Source organism: Oratosquilla oratoria, chromosome 19 (genome assembly GCF_046742065.1).
Source record: "Oratosquilla oratoria isolate Oo_2021 chromosome 19, ASM4674206v1, whole genome shotgun sequence".
In the NCBI taxonomy this organism is placed as follows: Eukaryota; Metazoa; Arthropoda; class Malacostraca; order Stomatopoda; family Squillidae; genus Oratosquilla; species Oratosquilla oratoria.
In genome coordinates, this window is record NC_134795.1 from 37883496 (window position 1) to 37904367 (window position 20872).

The window sequence follows — 20872 nt, forward strand, 5'->3', positions numbered from 1 at the left end:
GCACGTCCTGTGTAATAGTAGTCCTTGATATATATCTATATCTATATCTAGATATATATATATATATATATATATATATATATATATAGACAGTATATATATATATTCAAACTTATAACCCACTTTCAGATAAAATTAAACTTAGAAGTGAAGTACCACAAACTGTGGCCCTCTTCAGAGAATAAGTACAGAGGAAGGTTAGAGCACAAGGAATATATACAGACATGAGATAAAAAAAAAAAAAAAAAAAAAAAAAAAAAAAGGAGGAGAGGCTCAAGTGATGCCCCTGGTGAGGCCTGGACCTTAATTGACCACTAGTAAGTTCAGGTCCTGCTGCCATGTAAATTAATTTGTTTACTGCTAATGTGGTTATACAATCTGCACTCCATTGTCCTTTTGAGGTGTTGAAGTTAGGGTAGTGTTTAATTAAAATAATAGAATCGACCTTATACACACATGACTCGATGGAGCAGTGGTACCATTTGTAAATGCTACTACAGTGGTCCGAGTTCGAATCCCGCCCAGGGTTGAAGTAATTTCAGTATTGCTATCCTGCGAGTTGTTACTCCAACTTGCGTGGGTGGGAAGTTGGGTGTGTATGTAAAGTCACAGCATTACCCATAGATCGGTCATATATGAGTTCTGAGCTCTCTTTCAAGAGGGTAAAAAATGTCGATCACAAGCCCAACATGTGATCCAAGACCATGGTGAACCATGGTGAATCACACACATATAAATAAGACCGATGTATGACCATATTGACTTATGACAGATCAGTCAGAACGTAACCCAGTTGTAAGTGGATGACTACCAATATGAGATTTTAAATGTACTGGGTCTTTAAGTTGCTTTTCCTGTGGCAGTTTATATATATATATATATATATATAGATATAGATATATATACATATATATATATACATATATATATATATATATATATATATATATATATATATACATACATACATATACCAAGGCTTTTTCCCCCTTCCAAGGGAGGTAGCCAAAAAGGGAAAGGCATAAAAACACTCCCACCCATTTCATCCCTAAATACACTCCACACCCCTCCCACCCTTCCTCTCATCTGAGCACCTCCTGGATGACGGGTCATCCCTGCACCCTGCCCACCGCCCTGGGTCAGAAGCAGTGTCGCAAGACACAGTACATCCACAGCAAGGCCGCTTCATTTAATCGGCGACCCCCCCTCTCCGTCCCCCTTTGCATATAAGGCGAGGACGGGGAGAAATCCCTTCGGGCTGCGTCAAAATTAACTCACACATACTACCCCACCCCCCACCCCCCGCCCATTCCTCCTCATGCAGTCACAACATCATCCATATACAACCATTCTCCACTCACCTCTGTCTTCCGTCCTCTCCCTTCCTTCCTCAACAGACATTCCCCTCTTCCCCAAAGCCCCCTTCACCCCATCCATCCACCTCATCCTAGGATGTCCCCTCATGTTCACTCCCTCCACATCTGCCTTCCATACCTCTTTTACTAGTCTTTCTTCACTCATTCTTTCCATGTGTCCAAACCATCCTAATATTCTTTCATCAAACCTATCTCCCAAGTCCTTTTTCACCCCTGTTCTCCTCCTCACCTCCTCATTTCTCACTCTATCCAGCCTAGTAACCCCCACCATACTTCTCAGACACCTCATCTCAAACACATTCAAACTCCTTCTCTCTTCTTCTCTTATGTTCCACGTTTCTGCCCCATACAGTGCTGTTGGCACAATCACTCCTTCATACAGTCTCCTCTTCGCATCCATTCCCAAATGTCTATTCCTCATTACACTCTTTAAACCACCAAGGCATTTACTCGCTTCTCTCAATCTACATTCTACCTCCACCTTCACTCCACCTTTTCCTGCTACACTTGCACCCAAGTATCTAAAACTATCCACTTCCTCCAGTCGCTCTCCCTTAATATTCACTTCCAGTCTACTGCCACTTTCACCCCTTGTACATCTCATCACCTTACTTTTACCCACATTTATCTTTAGCTTTCTTCTATCACATACTCTCCCAAACTCTGCCACCAGCTTCCTCAATCCCTCCTCTGACCCTGCCACAAGCGCAGTGTCGTCCGCAAACAACAGCTGGCTCACCTCCCACTTTTCTCCATTTTCTTTAACCATCTCCAATCCCTGACTCACTACCCTAGCATTCACCTCTCGCACCACCCCATCCATGTATAAGTTGAACAGCCAGGGCGACATAACGCATCCTTGACGAAGTCCCATCTTTACTTCAAACCACTCACTCTCTCCATTTCTAATCCTAACACATGCTCTACTACTCTCATAAAAACTCTTGACAGCTCCCAAAAGCTTTCCTCCTATCCCATAAATCTGCATAACCTCCCACAGTGCCTTTCTGTCTACCCTATCATAAGCCTTTTCCAGATCCATAAAAGCCCAAAAAACATCCTTCCCCTTTCCTATAGCTTTCTAACATATCTGTCTTACCACAAAGATCTGATCTACACAACCTCTACCCGTCCTAAATCCACACTGTTCCTCACCAATTACTCCTTCTGTTCCTCTCCTAATCCTCTCAATTAAGATCCTCCCATAAGCCTTCCCTACTACACTCAACAGGCTAATCCCTCTGAAATTACTACATTCACACTTGTCCCCTTTTCCCTTGTAAAGAGGAACTATACAGGCACTACTCCAGTCCTCCGGTACCCTACCCTCTCTCCAGCAAACATTAAATAACCTCACCAACCAGTCCACCATCACTGAACCTCCCTTTTTCAGACATTCTGCATGACATCCATCCAGACCAGGTGCCTTACCTGCTTTGATCATCTTTACAACTGCCTTCACCTCATCCTTCCTTATTTCTCCTCCATTCTCCTCACTCATCACTCTCATTTTCTTCGCATTTCCCACTGCAGCTATCTTTCCTTCCCTATCCTCCTTCACATTCAGCAACTCCCTAAAATATTCTGCCCATCTTCCCCTCACTGCCATCTCTTCCATTATCAACTCTCCATCTGTACCTTTTACCTTTTCTTCCCTACTTGATTCGCCTCCTCTTCCTCTCTTAATTTCTTTCCAAAACATCTTTTTATTACTTTCAAAATTTTCTGTCATACTCCTACCCCATTTCACATCTGCTCTCCTCTTTGCTTCCTTTACCTTTTGCTTTACTTCTCTTTTCTTTTCTTTGTACGTCTCATATGACTCCCCTGTCCTCTTTTGTAACCAATCTGTGAATGCTCGCTTCTTCTCTTCTACAACCTTCTTTGTTTCCTCATCCCACCATTCACTACCCTTTCTTCTATTTCCCCCTGTCCTTCTTGTTCCACACACCATCGTTGCACACTCCTTGAACCATCCCCATCCCCATTCCTCCTCCTCCCCCATCTCTGCTCTATCCTTTACTCCCTCCCACTCCTCCTTCAGCTTCTTTTCGTACTCCTTCTCCTTTTCCTTTTCATTCAAGGAGTTCACTCTAAGAACCTCCCTACCTTTTGTCCCTTTCCTCCTTCTCCATCTATCCTCCACTCTCAGCTTACCTTCCACCAAAAAATGATCTGATATTCCCCCACCCTCTCCCCTTAGCACATGTACATCCTTAACTCTTCCTATCATAATCCTATTTACCACTACATAATCCATTAGCGCTCTATCTACCACCCTTCCCTCCACCACCCTCTCCCATGTGTACTTATGCTTGACTTTCTTCCGAAACACTGTATTTGCTATCATCAACTCTCTTTCTAGACACATTTCCACCATCAACTCTCCACTACGATTCTTTCCTGGAACTCCACACTTCCCAACCACTCCATCGATTGGACCATTTCCCACCCTAGCATTAAGGTCTCCCAGTACTATTACATGACATTTCTTCCTAAACCCTCTATGCACTCATTTAAATCTATCCAAAAGGCCTCCCTTTCTTCCATGCTCTTCTCACTGCCCGGCCCATATGCACTTACAAAGACCCACATCTCCTTTCCCAGTTTCACCTTCATCCACATTATCCTTGAGGAAACCTCCTTCCACTCCACTACCCCTTTACCTATCTCCTCACTTACTAGAATAGCCACCCCTTCCCTCCCTCGCCCTCTCTTCACTCCTGATAACCTCCCACTTACACTCCCAAACTTACACTCACCCTTCCCTTTCAACTTAGTTTCACTCAAAGCCAACACATCCAACTTTCTTCTCACAAGCATACTACCTATCTCTTCCCTTTTACTCTCATCTGTACCACATCCACGCACATTAAAAGACCCAAACCTTAGGGTGCTGGCCTGAGGCCCTCCAGCACCCCTTATGCCTTTCCTTTGCTTTTTAGGAATCTGCCCCTTGGGGCTACAGGGAGAAGGATGCCTAGTCCCTCTCCCCGTCCCTTTCTTCTCGCCTCTTACGATCCAAGTGGGAATACTTGGTGGCAGTATTCTTTTCCCCCACCACAGGGAAATCCCCCATCACAGAAAGAGAATACTCAGAGAAATGGTACAGGACAGCAACAAGGGGTTGGGGGACAGCATAACGGAGGGACAGTCGTAGTATAAAAGTGTCATCATTACTCTATGAACTAGTAACACAGGTATGCTTTTTCAAAGGAATGAGTTTATTCCTGACTAGTTTCGCAGGTATGCTTTTTCAAAGGAATGTGAAAAAGCATACCTGCGAAACTATTCAGGAATATATATATATATATATATATATATATATATATATATATATATATATTGTGTTTATGTATGTATATATGTGTGTGTTTGTGTATATAAACATACAAAGTGGGGAATATAAACAGAATTGAGAGAATAGAAAGAGCATTGACTAGATCAGTTCCCAGCCATGCAGATAAAAAGTACAAGGAAAGATTTGAAACTTTGGACCCATCATTATTGAAAGAAAAAGAATTGGAAAATGTTATTAAGATCAGTGTTCAGGTTATTGTGGGAAATGTATTATTATTTTTTTCTATAGGAAATGGCATCATGAGGTTGTGGGGACATAAAAATATATATCTGAGGTATGGCAATTTTTTTTTCCCATGCAGATGAATCAATTCCTGGAATAGCCTAGATGACATAGTCCAAGTTAAGGCTATTAGTGAATTTAAAGCTAGGTGTGGTAGATAGAGTAAATGACAAAAGACCTCATGAGCATAACTCCATTCCTGTATAGTACATTTAGATAATAATCTTTTATTTATTTATTTTTTTTTTTTTGTGCAGTTCATACTTTAGGGTGTATATTGGGCACCCCTTTGGACCAGAGTCCCACATAATTTTGTCTGTGATAGAGGAAGTCTCTCATAGAGAAATGATGACACTTTTATCATACTGCGACTGTTCCTCCATTATGCTGTTCCCCTCACCCCTTGTTGCTGTCCTGCACCATTCTCTGAATATTCATTTCCTTTTTTTGCCTAACCCTATGGTGGGGAAAAGAATGCTACCACCAAGTCTTCCCACTTGAGTCATACGAGGCGATGAAAAACAGGACAGGGATAGGAATCTCGTTAAAGACATTGACAGACTGGAAAGAGTACAACGGCGAGCCACAAAACTGATTCCAAATATCAAAAATAAATCATAAGAAAATCGACTGAAGCACATGAATCTGTTTTCCCTAAAAAAGCGTAGACTCAGAGGTGACTTGATATAGGTCTTTAAGATTTTAAAGGGAATTGACAACATCAAAAGTGACAAAATTTTCACACTGAATGAGAATCAGACAAGAAACAATGGTCTCAAACTGTCCGGAAATAGATTCAATTTGGAAGTAGGTAGAAACAACTTTGCCAACTGTGTAGTTAATGAATGGAATAAACTTCCTGCACAGGTAGTGCAATGTAGTTCAGTTCGAAGCTTTAAGAATCATTTAGATGAATACCTAAGTAAGATGCTGTAATGATTATAATTTATCTTATATTATTTGTTCTTGTTTTGTTATCATTTGTTTGTCTGATTTTAATTTATTATTAGTTATATATCAATTTATTATTATTTACTATTTACCTGTTTGTTTATTATTTTAACTATACCTATGCATTTATTTATGTATTTCATTTGTTATTTACATTATTATAGTTTTTATTTATTATTTATTATTAATATTTTTTTTTTTTTTTTTTTTTTTTTTTTTTGCATCTGACCTAGATATGGATCAAAAGGTCTCCTTTCGGCATGCTCCGCCTTTGTAATCCTTTGTAATCCTTTGTAGGACTAGGAATCCTGCTACCTGTAGCCCCACAGGGGACATTCCTAAAAAAAGTAAAGGCATAAGAGGGGCTAGGAGTTTTCCCACCAGTTCCCTAAGGTTTGGGTCTTTTAATGTGCATGGATGTGGTACAGATGAGAGTAAAATGGAAGAGATAGGCAGTATGTTTGCGAGAAGAAAGATGGATGTGTTGGCATTGAGTGAAACTAAGTTGAAAGGGAGGGGCAAGTGTGAGTTTGGGAGTGTAGTTGGGAGGTTCTCAGGAGTGAAGAGAAGATGAGGGAGAGAAGGGGTGGCTATACTAGTAAGTGAAGAGATAAGTAAGCATATAGTGGAGTGGAAGGAGGTTTCTTCAAGGTTAATGCAGATGAAGGTGAAACTGGAAAGGGAGATGTGGGTTTTTGTAAGTGCATATGGGCCTGGTAGTGAGAAGAGTAGAAGAAAGGGAGGTTTTTTGTATGGATTTAAATGAATGCATAGAGGGATTAGGGAGAAATGTCAATGTAGTTATATTGGGAGACCTTAATGCTAATGTAGGAAATGAACCAGTAGATGGAGTGATTGGGAAGTATGGAGTTCCAGGAAAATATTGTAGTGGAGAGTTGATGGTGGAGATGTATCTCGAAAGAGAGTTGATGATAGCAAATACAGTATTTAGGAAGAAATTCAAGCATAAGTACACATGGGAGAGGGTGGTAGATGGAAGGGTAGTAGATGGAGTGTTGATGGACTATATTTTGGTAACCAGGAGGATAGTAGGAAGAGTCAAAGATGTAGATGTTCTAAGGGGAGAGTGTGGGAGAATATCACATCATTTTTGGTAGAAGATAAGTTGAGAGTGGAGGATATGTGGAGAAGGAGGAAAAGGGCAAAAGATAGGGAGGTGCTTAGAGTGAACTGCTTAAATGAGAAAGAAAAGAAGGACTTTAAGAAAAAGCTGAGAGAGGAGTGGGAGGGAGTGAAAGATAGAGTAGAACTAGGAGTGGATGAGGAATGGGGATGGTTCAAGGAGGGAGTCATAAGGTGTGCAAAGATGGTGTGTGGAACAAGGAGGACGGGAGGAAATAGAAGGAAGGGTAGTGAGTGGTGGGATGAGGAAGCAAAGAAGGGTGTAGAAGAGAAAAAGCAGGCTTTCATAGGTTGGCTACAAATTAGGATGAGGGAATGATATGAGAAGTACAAGGTAAAGAGAAGAGAAGTAAAGCATAAGATAAAAGAAGCAAAGGGGAGAGCAGATGTGAAATGGGGTAAGAGTATGACAGAAATTTTTGAAAGTAATAAAAAAAAAAAAATTAAGAGAAGAAGAGGAGGCGAATCAAGTAGGGAAAAGTAAAAGGTGCAAATGAAGAGATGATAATAGAAGAGAAGGCAGTGAGAGGAAGATGGGCAGAGTATTTTAGGGAGTTGCTAAATGTGAAGGAGGATAGGGAGGGAAAGGTAGTTGCAGTGGGAAGTGCTAAGAAAATGACTGTGATGAGTGAGGAAAATGAAGGAGAAATAAGGAAAGATGAAATAAAGGCAACTGTTAAGATGATGAGAGCAGGTAAGGCACCTGGGTTGGATGGGTGCCATACAGAATGTCTGAAAAAAGGAGGTATACAGTGATGGTGGACTGGCTGGTGAGGTTATTTAATGTTTGTTTAAGAGAGGGTATAGTGCCAGAGGACTGGAGGAGTGCCTGTATAGTTCTGCTTTACAAAGGAAAAAGGAACAAGTATGAGTGTAGTAGTTTGAGAGTGATCAGCTTGTTAAGTGTAGTTGGGAAGGTTTATGGGAGGGTCTTGATTGAGAGGATTAGGAAAGGAACAGAGAGAGTAATTGGTAAGGAAGAGTGTGGGTTTAGGATGGGTAGAGGTTGTGTAGATCAGATTTTTGTGGTGAGACAGATATGTTAGAAAACTATAGGAAAAGGTAAGGATGTTTTTTGGGGTTTTATGGATTTGGAAAAGGCTTATGACAGGATAGACAGGAAGACACTGTGGAAGGTATTGGAGATATATGGGATAGGAGAAAAGTTGTTGAGAATAGTTAAGAGTTTTTACGAGAGTATTAGAGCTTGTGTTAGGATTAGAAATGGAGAGAGTGAGTGGTTTGAGGTAAAGGTGGGACCTCGTCAAGGATGTGTTATGTCACCCTGGCTGTACAATTTATACATTGATGGGGTGGTGCAAGAGGTGAATGCAAGGGTAGTGCGTCAGGGATTAGAGATGGTTAGAGTAAATGGAAAAAGTGGGAAATAAGCCAGTTGTTTGCTGACAACACTCCGCTTGTAGCAGGATCAGAGGAGGGATTGAGGAAGTTAGTGACAGAGTTTGGGAAGGTGTGCAAAAGAAGGAAGTTGAAGATAAATGTAGGTAAAAGTAATGTAGAATGTAGATTGAGAGAAGCAAGTAAATGACTTGGTGGATTAAAAAGTGTAATGAGAAATAGACATATGGGAATGGATGCTAAGAAGATATTGTATGAAGGAGTGATTGTGTTGACAGCACTGTATGAGGCAGAAACATGGAACATAAGAGAAGAAGAGAGAATGAGTTTGAATGTGTATGAGATGAAATGCCTGAGAAGTATGATAAGGGTTACTAGGCTGGATAGGGTGAGAAATGAGGAGGTGAGGAGTAGAACAAGGGTGGAAAGGGAGTTGGAAGATAGGGTTGATGAAAGAGTATTGGAATGGTTTGGACACATGGAAAGAATGAGTGAAGAAAGATTAGTAAAAGAGGTGTGGAAGGCAGAGGTGGAAGGAGTGAACATGAGTGGGTGACCCAGGATGAGATGGATGGATTGGGTAAAAGGGGAATTGGGAAAGAGGGAAATGTCTGTTGAGGAAGGACAGCAGAGCACAGAAGATATGAGCGAATGGAGAATGGTTGTATATGGATGATGCTTTGATGCATGCATGGCAGTGGATGGGGGGTGAGGGAGTATGTATGAGATATAAATTGATGCAGCCTGAAGGGATTTCTCCCCATCTACTCCTTTTATGCATGAGGGGATGGAGAGAGGGGGTCACCGATTTAATGAAGTGGCCTTGCTATGGATGTGCTGTGTCTTGCGGTACTGCTTCTGACCCAGGGCAGTGAACAAGATGCAGGGATGACCCATCATCCAGGAGGGAAGAGGGTAGAGGGGAGTGGAGTATGTAGGTGATGGAATGGGTGGAAGTGGATTTTATGCCTTTGTCTTTTGGCTACCTCCCGTGTAAGGGGGAAAAAGCCTTTGGTATATGTATGTAGTGTAGTGGTGTAAGGTTGTTGACAAATATTATTTCAGTTCTTTATATTAAAAATCTATTGCATTGCACATTTCAGAACATTTTTGTGTACAAATTGGATCTTTCACGCCCTCGAGATGTAGCCAAGTTTGCTCGGGAATTCTGTAGCAGTCATGACCACTTGCATGTTCTTGTGAATAATGCAGGCTGCATGGTGCATGAGAGGAAGTTGGATGATGATGGTACTGAACACAACTTTGCTGTGAACACCCTGGCTGTACATATACTTACTATGAACCTTATACCACTTTTGCAAGCGTAAGTATGAAATTGCCAACATACATATCTTGTTCTCAAAGCTTAAACATTATCTTAAAAGCAAAGTTGCCAAAGTATGGAAAAAAGCATCTTCACTCCTCTCACTCCCATTAGTCATCCTTTTCACTTCTTCCTGTTGAAATCATGTAGAGATTGTACAGTGTTTCTTCCTTGACAGCATTTCCAGTTCATCCTGTTACACTCCTCCCATAGGACATGTCACCTTAATCTAAACCTTCTTCAGTTCACTGTCACCCACATAAATTTTCCTTTTGTATGGCATTGTGGCCATGAACTCCTCCAGCTTCATTCTTCCCATCTTTCATCTATTCCTATAAAATGACCAAACCCCCTCAGACTATGTTCTACTCTTTTTCCCAATCCTAACTGTACCCCAGTCCCATTATAAAGCCTGTTACAGTGAGTCCTTTTTATACGGTAATTCTTTATCCGGTAAATTCACAGGTACGGTATTTGGTAATTACTACCCTCGATTCTGTTTACGGTAAGAATTTTTTTTTTTCTTTCCCATATCAGCTTTGTATTTCTTTTTTCTGCCCTATTCTTTTTCTTAAAGAAAAATTCTCCGCCATTCATGCTTTGTATTTTTTCTGTGTTCATCCCTGTGCACCTTCTCTTTTTCCTATTGCTTACTTTCATTTCATCTGCCTTCTAGATATGAGTAATGAAATCTAAGTGTCTTTGTAAATGATAATGGAATTCACATTCTGTGGAAATAAAAGAATCAAGATGCATCTGTGAATGTGTAAGATACAGCGTAATTTCAAGTACAATAATGTGGTTCACAGATGAACATAAAAAGTGTTCTGATGATATCTGATAGAAATAGGGATGATACATGTAATGAATGTAATCACAGTCCTTGAAATAGGGATGATACATGTCATGAATATAATTGAATTCCTTCATCTTAGTTACACAGACATCCACACAGTAGTAGCATGACCCTGAACAGTGCTATTTAAAAATAATAATAATTATGATTATTGCTTCAAATATTGGTGACTGGAAACCTACAGCCCCACAGTAGTCAGCAGTGGTCCTTTGAGGCCCTTTCATTACTCTTTTGAGGAAGAAATGAGTGTTGTCTGTATTGTGCTAGTGAGGTATGTTGCTATGTCATTAACTGATAGGAAAAAGAAGAATGGAGCAGTTAACTTATGTACCCTTCTTTTTTTGTAGGAGTCCAGATTCTCGGGTAGTGACAGTTTCATCAGGTGGAATGTTCACTGTTAAATTGGATTCAGAGGATCTCATGTTTGCAAGAATGGATCCTTTCAATGGTGCTTTGGCTTACTCTCAGAACAAACGGCAACAGGTAGGTTACATAATCTTTTTGTTCTCTTTATATTTCATATAGACTGCATACTTTTGGGCAGCCCATGCAGTTGACATAGAGACATTAACTTATTTGGAGAAACAGTGTGTAAACAAATGTATATGTGTTTTATATCCACTCTGTATATCACATTGTACCGGCACTTCCTGATGTTATTGTGATGGTTGTAAAGTGGCAAGCCGTTATGAGAGTACTTGTGTTGCTGAATGGATTTACGCTTGCTAGACCTTTTTGAGGAAGTTGAGATGGTATGGAATGCAAATGGACATCTTTATAATGGAATTTGTGAATTCTAGTGAAATATATCTAATGTCATCAGGGAGAGAAATATATTAGGATGGTGTTAATCTACAGGCAGCTGTCTTTAGCATCAACTTACATTTTATGTACTTGTCAGACTTTAAGTTTTATGCTAGGGACTTCAAGCAAATGTTAAGGCATCATCTCTTTGTAATGAAAAGGGGTCTCTCATTTGAAACCATCTTTGCTCTTACTCTCATTATTTTTCTTTTGATCACCTTATTTCCTGGACCAATAATGGGTACCTGCAAGTGGTGGTTTTACAATACAGATGTCAGAGAGAATCATCTCCCTATTGTTTATCTTCAAAAGTTGTCAACACCCTCTCCTCTGTCGGAAAGTGGAGCTGACATTCGGTCTCTGGACTGGGTCCAAGATCTCTTTCTGTAAACCTCAACTATATTTCCTTTACCTTGTCCTATAAGGAGATATGACAGTTGATGACTGCTCTCCTCTTACTGACACAGAAACAATACCACATTAATGTAACATTTCTTTTCAGAGGGAGGACTAGGGGATTGTAGCCAGCCACTGTGAGGTTGCAAGTTCCCATTTACTGAAATTTAAGCCAGCAGTTACTGTTTTATTTGTTTCCAGTATTTACCTTGTTGTGTTTAACTACTTGTAGCATATAGGGCTGGAGTTATGCTCATGGGATTCCATCTCAATGTCTCCTCTTAGCAAACTTCATTTATATTGCCTGCCTGTAATATTACTTCTTTTAGTTTGTTCCACACAATAGCATGGCCCTCAACAGTGCCATTTGAAAATAATAATGAATATAACTGTCTCAATTTTGGTGCATCTTTTGTTTTATATATATATATATATATATATATATATATATATATATATATATATACATATTATACACATTTATATATAAAATATATATATATATATATATATATATATATATATATATATATATATATACATATATACACACACACACTTCAATGAATGGACGGCTTAGAAGGCATTCTGAAGAAAATTGAAGTTTTGTGGATCCCAACGCAAAGAGAAGTGCCTATTGTATTTACAGGGTGGGGGGAATTGCTCGTGGGGTAGTAGGAAAGTAGGGAAAGAGGAAAAGGGGAGGGATTACTAAGGGAAATGGAAGGAAATGAGGAAGGAGTAGACTTAGCCCAGGCAGACAGGTGAAAGGTAAACAAACGGCCCCCCGACGACGATGAAATGTCTAATAAAAATGTAAAGATTAGAAGTATAGATAAGAGCAATACAGTAGAAAGTGATGAGAATATTTTCCAGGGATTTAAAGAGGGTGGGGGGGACACAAACCCCCCCCGACTGACAAGACTAGAAGAGAAGGTCGATAAGATGATCGAGGACTTGGAGCGTAGGTTCGGTCATGTTAACAATATTATACGGAGAGTTGAAAAATTGGAAGAACTAGAGAAGGCGAACAAAAACTTAACTAAGGAAATTGAAGAATTAAAAAAACAGTTAAAAGAAGTAAAAGATGAGAATAAAGTCTTAAAGGAGAATAATAAGGAGAACAAGGAGGGTTGGAAAAAAATTCAAGAAAATAGCAAAGTTGCATTCACTGACATAATCAGACAGCAAATGAATGAACAAACTGAAAACTCAGTTATTAAAGTGATGAGACAGAAGGAGAATATAGTAAGAGACTTAGCAGACAAAAAGAAATGTATAATTATATTAGGTTTGGAAGAGAAACATAACCCAGATAGAACCACAAGAATCAAAGAGGAAAATGAAAAAGTAAGAAATTTACTAGAATTAGTTCAGGAAGATGAACCAGAAATAATGAAACAAATCAAAGAGAAATTCAGGCTAGGGAAATATAGTACAGACAAGACCAGACCAATTAAGATTAAATTCAGGTCACAAACTACGGCTGAGAATATCTTATCCAAAACAGGGAAACTAGCAACAAGTGAACAATATAAAAAGGTATGGATAAAAAGGGAAATGAATAAAGAGGAAAGAGAGGAAGAAAAACAGAAAAGACTTGAAGCAAAGGAAAAAAACGAGATAAGAACGGAGTCAGAAAAAGAGAGATTCTATTGGAGAGTAGTGAATATGAAACTAAAGAAAGTCGACATACAAGAGAAAAACAAAAGAGAAACAGAGAACACAATGGAAGTGGCAGAAAACTAAGAGTGTCTTACACAAATATAGATGGATTAATAACAGGATTGAATGAACTGAATGATTATTTGAAAGAAAAAGAACCAGACATAATGGGAATTGTAGAAACAAAATTAAAAGGTCCACTACCACCCAACAGTGTAGGACATGATACATATAATTATTGGATTAGAAACAGAGTGAAAAAGGAAGGGGGTGGAGTTATGTTCCTGACTAAGAAGGATATAAACGTGAAGGGTGTCACATATGGAAAGAATACAGTAGAGATGATAATGATGGAGGTAGAAGACAGAGATAAGAAGAACAGAAAGTTTGTGATAAATTATGTGCCCCCGAAAACAGCCTCATGGGAAGAGAGTGAACATAAAAGTATGTTAGAGGACACAAAGATAACATTAAACAAGATAATGGAAGAGGGAGGAAAAATAGTTATGATGGGCGACTTTAATTGCAAAGAAATCTGCTGGGAAGAAATGACAGTAAAGGGTGGAGACGGCTCATGGGGAAACGCTCTACTTGAGATGGTTACTGACCATACAATGACACAATGGATACAGGAGAACACTAGGTATAGAAATGAAGAAGAGCCATCGAAACTAGACCTAGTAATTACATCCAAACCTAGAATAGTGGACAAAATTGAATATAAAACACCAATAAGTAAAAGTGACCACATATTGATTGAACTGGAACTTAATGAAGAAAAATATATGAAAAGAAATGAACAATACAGAAAAGGAAGAATGATGTATGAAAAAACAAACTTTGATAAAATAAGAGAATTCTTTCAAAAGGAAAACTGGTAAGAAATATACAAAGAAGAAACAACAGTAGAAGAGAAATGGAATATTTTGACAAAAATTTACAAAAAAGGAGTGGAAAAGTATGTCCCAAGACAAAAACAAGGAAAAGAATATATAAAATGCTGGTACAACAAAAGCTGTAGGGAGTTAAAAGACAAAAGAGACAAAGCCTGGACCAGATGGAAAAAAGACAGAAGACCTGAAAAATGGAAAATATATACCTGCTATAGAAATGAATATGTACAAATGTGCAGAGAGGAAAAGAGAAAATATGAAAAAGATATAGAAAAGTGTAAAGATCAACCAAAACTATTCTACAGATTTGTAAACAATAAACTGAAAAACAAACAAGACTTGGAGAAATTAAGACAGGAGGGAGTTGTATACACTGAGGAAATGGAAATGGCGGAAATTATGAACAAATATTTTAAATCAGTGTTTACAAGGGAGAACATACAACCTGAAGAGATTGAATGGAAAGAGAAAGTCCCCCCTATGGAAGAAATAGAAATAACAAAGAATGAAATATTAACACACTTGAGTAATCTTGATGTCAGAAAATCGCATGGACCAGATGAAATAGCAAACTGGATACTAAAAGAATGCAGGAATGAACTGGCCGACAAAATACATAGCATACTAAATAGTTCCTTGAAAGAAGGAAAAGTTCCAGAAGATTGAAAAAAGCAAATATAGTACCTATATACAAAGGAGGAAATAAAGAAGAACCTACCAACTATAGACCAGTCTCTCTAACAAGTACAATAGCAAAAATTTGTGAAAGAATTATCAAAAGTAGATGGGTAAAATATTTAGAAAAAAACAAAGTGTTAAATCCAAGGCAATTTGGATTCAGACAAGGACGATCATGCGTCACCAATTTAATATGTTTCTATTCAAGGTTAATAGATATAATACAAGAAAGAGATGGATGGGCGGACTGTGCATTTCTAGACCTAAAGAAAGCTTTTGACAAAGTACCACATAAGAAGTTGCTTAAGAAATTAGAAACTGAAGGAGGAATACAGGACAAACTACTAAATTGGATGGAGGACTTTTTGCAAGAAAGAAAAATGAGAGTAGTGATAAGAAACCAACACTCAAAATGGGATGAAGTAATAAGCGGTGTTCCGCAGGGAACAGTTCTGGCCCCAATAATGTTTGCTATATATATTAATGATATGGATGAAGGAATAGAAAGCTATATGAGCTTCTTTGCAGATGATGCAAAACTACTGAAAAGAGTGAAAACTGAAGAAGATTGTGAATCACTACAGAGAGATCTAAATAAGGTACAAGAATGGAGTAGGAAATGGGAGATGGAGTTCAATACAAAAAAGTGTAGTATAATGGAATTTGGAAAAAGCAAAAACAGAATAACAGGAGCATATAAATTGGGAGAAGAAGGAATAAAAAAAGTAGAAAATGAGAAGGACCTGGGAGTCATTGTTATGAATAATATGTCACCTGAGAGACATATAAATAAGATTTTTGGAGAAACTTATAATTTAATAAGAACAATCAAAGTTGCATTTACATACCTGGATGAAGAAATGGTGAAGAAAATCCTAATCACCCTGATAAGACCAAGATTGGAATATGCAGCAACGATATGGTCACCAAGTACAAAAAAATGTATAAAAAAACTTGAAAGAATACAAAGAGCAATTACAAAATTGGCACCAACACTCTCAAAACTATCATATGAAGAGAGACTAGAAAAACTTGAACTACAGACACTAGAGCAAAGAAGAGAGAGAGGAGATTTGATAGCTATTTACAGAATCATGAAAGACATAGAAATTACTGACAGAGAGAATCTGATAAAATGGGATGACAGAAATACTAGAGGACACGGAAAGAAAATAAAAAAAGACAGCTATAGAAGAGATTTGAAAAAGAACAGCTTTCCTCACAGAGTAATAGACAGTTGGAACAAGTTAGATGAGAAAGTGGTGTGTGCAAAAACAATACATGAATTTAAAAATAGTTTAGATAAAATGAGATATGAAGACGGGACCCCACGAGCATAGCTCCCCTTCCCATAAAATACAACTAGGTAAATACAACTAGGTACAACTAGGTAAATACACACACACACACTTCAACGAATGGACGGCTTAGAAGGCGTTCTGAAGAAAATTGAAGTTTTGTGGATCCCAACGCAAAGAGAAGTGCCTATTGTATTTACAGGGTGGGGGAATTGCTCGTGGGGTAGTAGGAAAGTAGGGAAAGAGGAAAAGGGGAGGGATTACTGAGGGAAATGGAAGGAAATGAGGAAGGAGTAGACTTGGCCCAGGCAGACAGGCGAAAGGTAAACAAACGGCCCCCCGACGACGATGAAATGTCTAATAAAAATGTAAAGATTAGAAGTATAGATAAGAGCAATACAGTAGAAAGTGATGAGAATATTTTCCAGGGATTTAAAGAGGGTGGGGGGGACACAACCCCCCCCCCCCACCCCCCCCCCCCCCCACCCCCGACTGACAAGACTAGAAGAGAAGGTCGATAAGATGATCGAGGACTTGGAGCGTAGGTTCGGTCATGTTAACAATATTATACGGAGAGTTGAAAAATTGGAAGAACTAGAGAAGGCGAACAAAAACTTAACTAAGGAAATTGAAGAATTAAAAAAACAGTTAAAAGAAGTAAAAGATGAGAATAAAGTCTTAAAGGAGAATAATAAGGAGAACAAGGAGGGTTGGAAAAAAATTCAAGAAAATAGCAAAGTTGCATTCACTGACATAATCAGACAGCAAATAAATGAACAAACTGAAAACTCAGTTATTAAAGTGATGAGACAGAAGGAGAATATAGTAAGAGACTTAGCAGACAAAAAGAAATGTATAATTATATTAGGTTTGGAAGAGAAACATAACCCAGATAGAACCACAAGAATCAAAGAGGAAAATGAAAAAGTAAGAAATTTACTAGAATTAGTTCAGGAAGATGAACCAGAAATAATGAAACAAATCAAAGAGAAATTCAGGCTAGGGAAATATAGTACAGACAAGACCAGACCAATTAAGATTAAATTCAGGTCACAAACTACGGCTGAGAATATCTTATCCAAAACAGGGAAACTAGCAACAAGTGAACAATATAAAAAGGTATGGATAAAAAGGGAAATGAATAAAGAGGAAAGAGAGGAAGAAAAACAGAAAAGACTTGAAGCAAAGGAAAAAAACGAGATAAGAACTGAGTCAGAAAAAGAGAGATTCTATTGGAGAGTAGTGAATATGAAACTAAAGAAAGTCGACATACAAGAGAAAAACAAAAGGGAAACAGAGAACACAATGGAAGTGGCAGAAAACTAAGAGTGTCTTACACAAATATAGATGGATTAATAACAGGATTGAATGAACTGAATGATTATTTGAAAGAAAAAGAACCAGACATAATGGGAATTGTAGAAACAAAATTAAAATGTCCACTACCACCCAACAGTGTAGGACATGATACATATAATTATTGGATTAGAAACAGAGTGAAAAAGGAAGGGGGTGGAGTTATGTTCCTGACTAAGAAGGATATAAATGTGAAGTGTGTCACATATGGAAAGAATACACTAGAGATGATAATGATGGAAGTAGAAGACAGAGATAAGAAGAACAGAAAGTTTGTGATAAATTATGTGCCCCCGAAAACAGCCTCATGGGAAGAGAGTGAACATAAAAGTATGTTAGAGGACACAAAGATAACATTAAACAAGATAATGGAAGAGGGAGGAAAAATAGTTATGATAGGCGACTTTAATTGCGAAGAAATCTGCTGGGAAGAAATGACAGTAAAGGGTGGAGACGGCTCATGGGGAAATGCTCTACTTGAGATGGTTACTGACCATACAATGACACAATGGATACAGGAGAACACTAGGTATAGAAATGAAGAAGAGCCATCGAGACTAGACCTAATAATTACATCCGAACCTAGAATAGTGGACAAAATTGAATATAAAATGCCAATAAGTAAAAGTGACCACATATTGATTGAACTGGAACTTAATGAAGAAAAATATATGAAAAGAAATGAACAATATAGAAAAGGAAGAATGATGTATGAAAAAACAAACTTTGATAAAATAAGAGAATTCTTTCAAAAGGAAAACTGGGAATAAATATACAAAGAAGAAACAACAGTAGAAGAGAAATGGAATATTTTGACAAAAATTTACAAAAAAGGAGTGGAAAAGTATGTCCCAAGACAAAAACAAGAAAAAGAATATGTAAAATGCTGGTACAACAAAAGTTGTAGGGAGTTAAAAGACAAAAGAGACAAAGCCTGGACCAGATGGAAAAAAGACAGAAGACCTGAAAAATGGAAAATATATACCTGCTATAGAAATGAATATGTACAAATGTGCAGAGAGGAAAAGAGAAAATATGAAAAAGATATCATAGAAAAGTGTAAAGATCAACCAAAACTATTCTACAGATTTGTAAACAATAAACTGAAAAACAAACAAGACTTGGAGAAATTAAGACAGGAGGGAGTTGAATACACTGAGGAAATGGAAATGGCAGAAATTATGAACAAACATTTTAAATCAGTGTTTACAAGGGAGAACATACAACCTGAAGAGAACGAATGGAAAGAGAAAGTCCCCCCTATGGAAGAAATAGAAGTAACAAAGAATAAAATATTAACACACTTGAGTAATCTTGATGTCAGAAAATCGCATGGACCAGATGAAATAGCAAACTGGATACTAAAAGAATGCAGGAATGAACTGGCAGACAAAATACATAGCATACTAAATAGTTCCTTGAAAGAAGGAAAAGTTCCAGAAGATTGGAAAAAAGCAAATATAGTACCTATATATAAAGGAGGAAATAAAGAAGAACCTACCAACTATAGACCAGTCTCTCTAACAAGTACAATAGCAAAAATTTGTGAAAGAATTATCAAAAGTAGATGGGTAAAATATTTAGAAAAAAACAAAGTGTTAAATCCAAGGCAATTTGGATTCAGACAAGGACGATCATGCATCACCAATTTAATATGTTTCTATTCAAGGCTAATAGATATAATACAAGAAAGAGATGGATGGGCGGACTGTGCATTTTTAGATCTAAAGAAAGCTTTTGACAAAGTACCACATAAGAAGTTGCTTAAGAAATTAGAAACTGAAGGAGGAATACAGGGAAAACTACTAAATTGGATGGAGGACTTTTTGCAAGAAAGAAAAATGAGAGTAGTGATAAGAAACCAGCACTCAAAATGGGATGAAGTAATAAGCGGTGTTCCGCAGGGAACAGTTCTGGCCCCAATAATGTTTGCTATATATATTAATGATATGGATGAAGGAATTGAAAGTTATATGAGCTTCTTTGCAGATGATGCAAAACTACTGAAAAGAGTGAAAACTGAAGAAGATTGTGAATCACTACAGAGAGATCTAAATATAGTACAGGAATGGAGTAGGAAGTGGGAGATGGAGTTCAATACAAAAAAGTGTAGTATAATGGAATTTGGAAAAAGCAAAAACAGAATAACAGGAGCATATAAATTGGGAAAAGAAGGAATAAAAAAAGTAGAAAATGAGAAGGACCTGGGAGTCATTGTTATGAATAATATGTCACCTGAGAAACATATAAATAAGATTTTTGGAGAAACTTATAATCTAATAAGAACAATCAAAGTTGCATTTACATTCCTGGATGAAGAAATGGTGAAGAAAATCCTAATCACCCTGATAAGACCAAGATTGGAATATGCAGCAATGATATGGTCACCAAGTACAAAAAAATGTATAAAAAAACTTGAAAGAATACAAAGAGCAATTACAAAACTGGCACCAACACTCTCAAAACTATCATATGAAGAGAGACTAGAAAAACTTGAACTACAGACACTAGAGCAAAGAAGAGAGAGGAGATTTGATAGCTATTTACAGAATCATGAAAGGCATAGAAATTACTGACAGAGAGAATCTGATAAAATGGGATGACAGAAATACTAGAGGACACGGAAAGAAAATAAAAAAAGACAGCTATAGAAGAGATTTGAAAAAGAACAGCTTTCCTCACAGAGTAATAGACAGTTGGAACAAGTTAGATGAGAAATTGGTGTGTGCAAAAACAATACATGAATTTAAAGATACATACATACATATACCAAGGCTTTTTCCCCCTTCCAAGGGAGGTAGCCAAAAAGGGAAAGGCACAAAAACACTCCCACCCATTTCATCCCTAAATACACTCCACACCCCTCCCACCCTTCCTCTCATCTGAGCACCTCCTGGATGACGGGTCATCCCTGCACCCTGCCCACCGTCCTGGGTCAGAAGCAGTGTCGCAAGACACAGTACATCCACAGCAAGGCCGCTTCATTTAATCGGCGACCCCCCCTCTCCGTCCCCCTTTGCATATAAGGCGAGGACGGGAAGAAATCCCTTCGGGCTGCGTCAAAATTTACTCACACATACTACCCCACCCCCCCGCCCATTCCTCCTCATGCAGTCACAACATCATCCATATACAACCATTCTCCACTCACCTCTGTCTTCCGTCCTCTCCCTTCCTTCCTCAACAGACA

General features: G+C 38.1%; 1 protein-coding gene across 2 annotated transcripts in view; it reads left to right on the top strand.

Moving 5' to 3' along the window:
- The window catches only part of LOC143035845 (uncharacterized), a 181943-nt gene that overhangs the window by 89133 nt on the left and 71938 nt on the right, over window positions 1-20872 (top strand). For both annotated transcript variants that reach the window (XM_076202909.1, XM_076202910.1), the window contains exons 5-6: window positions 9516-9736; window positions 10940-11075. In XM_076202909.1, coding sequence (XP_076059024.1) covers window positions 9516-9736; window positions 10940-11075 — 357 coding nt within the window. The remainder of the gene's footprint in view (window positions 1-9515; window positions 9737-10939; window positions 11076-20872) is intronic.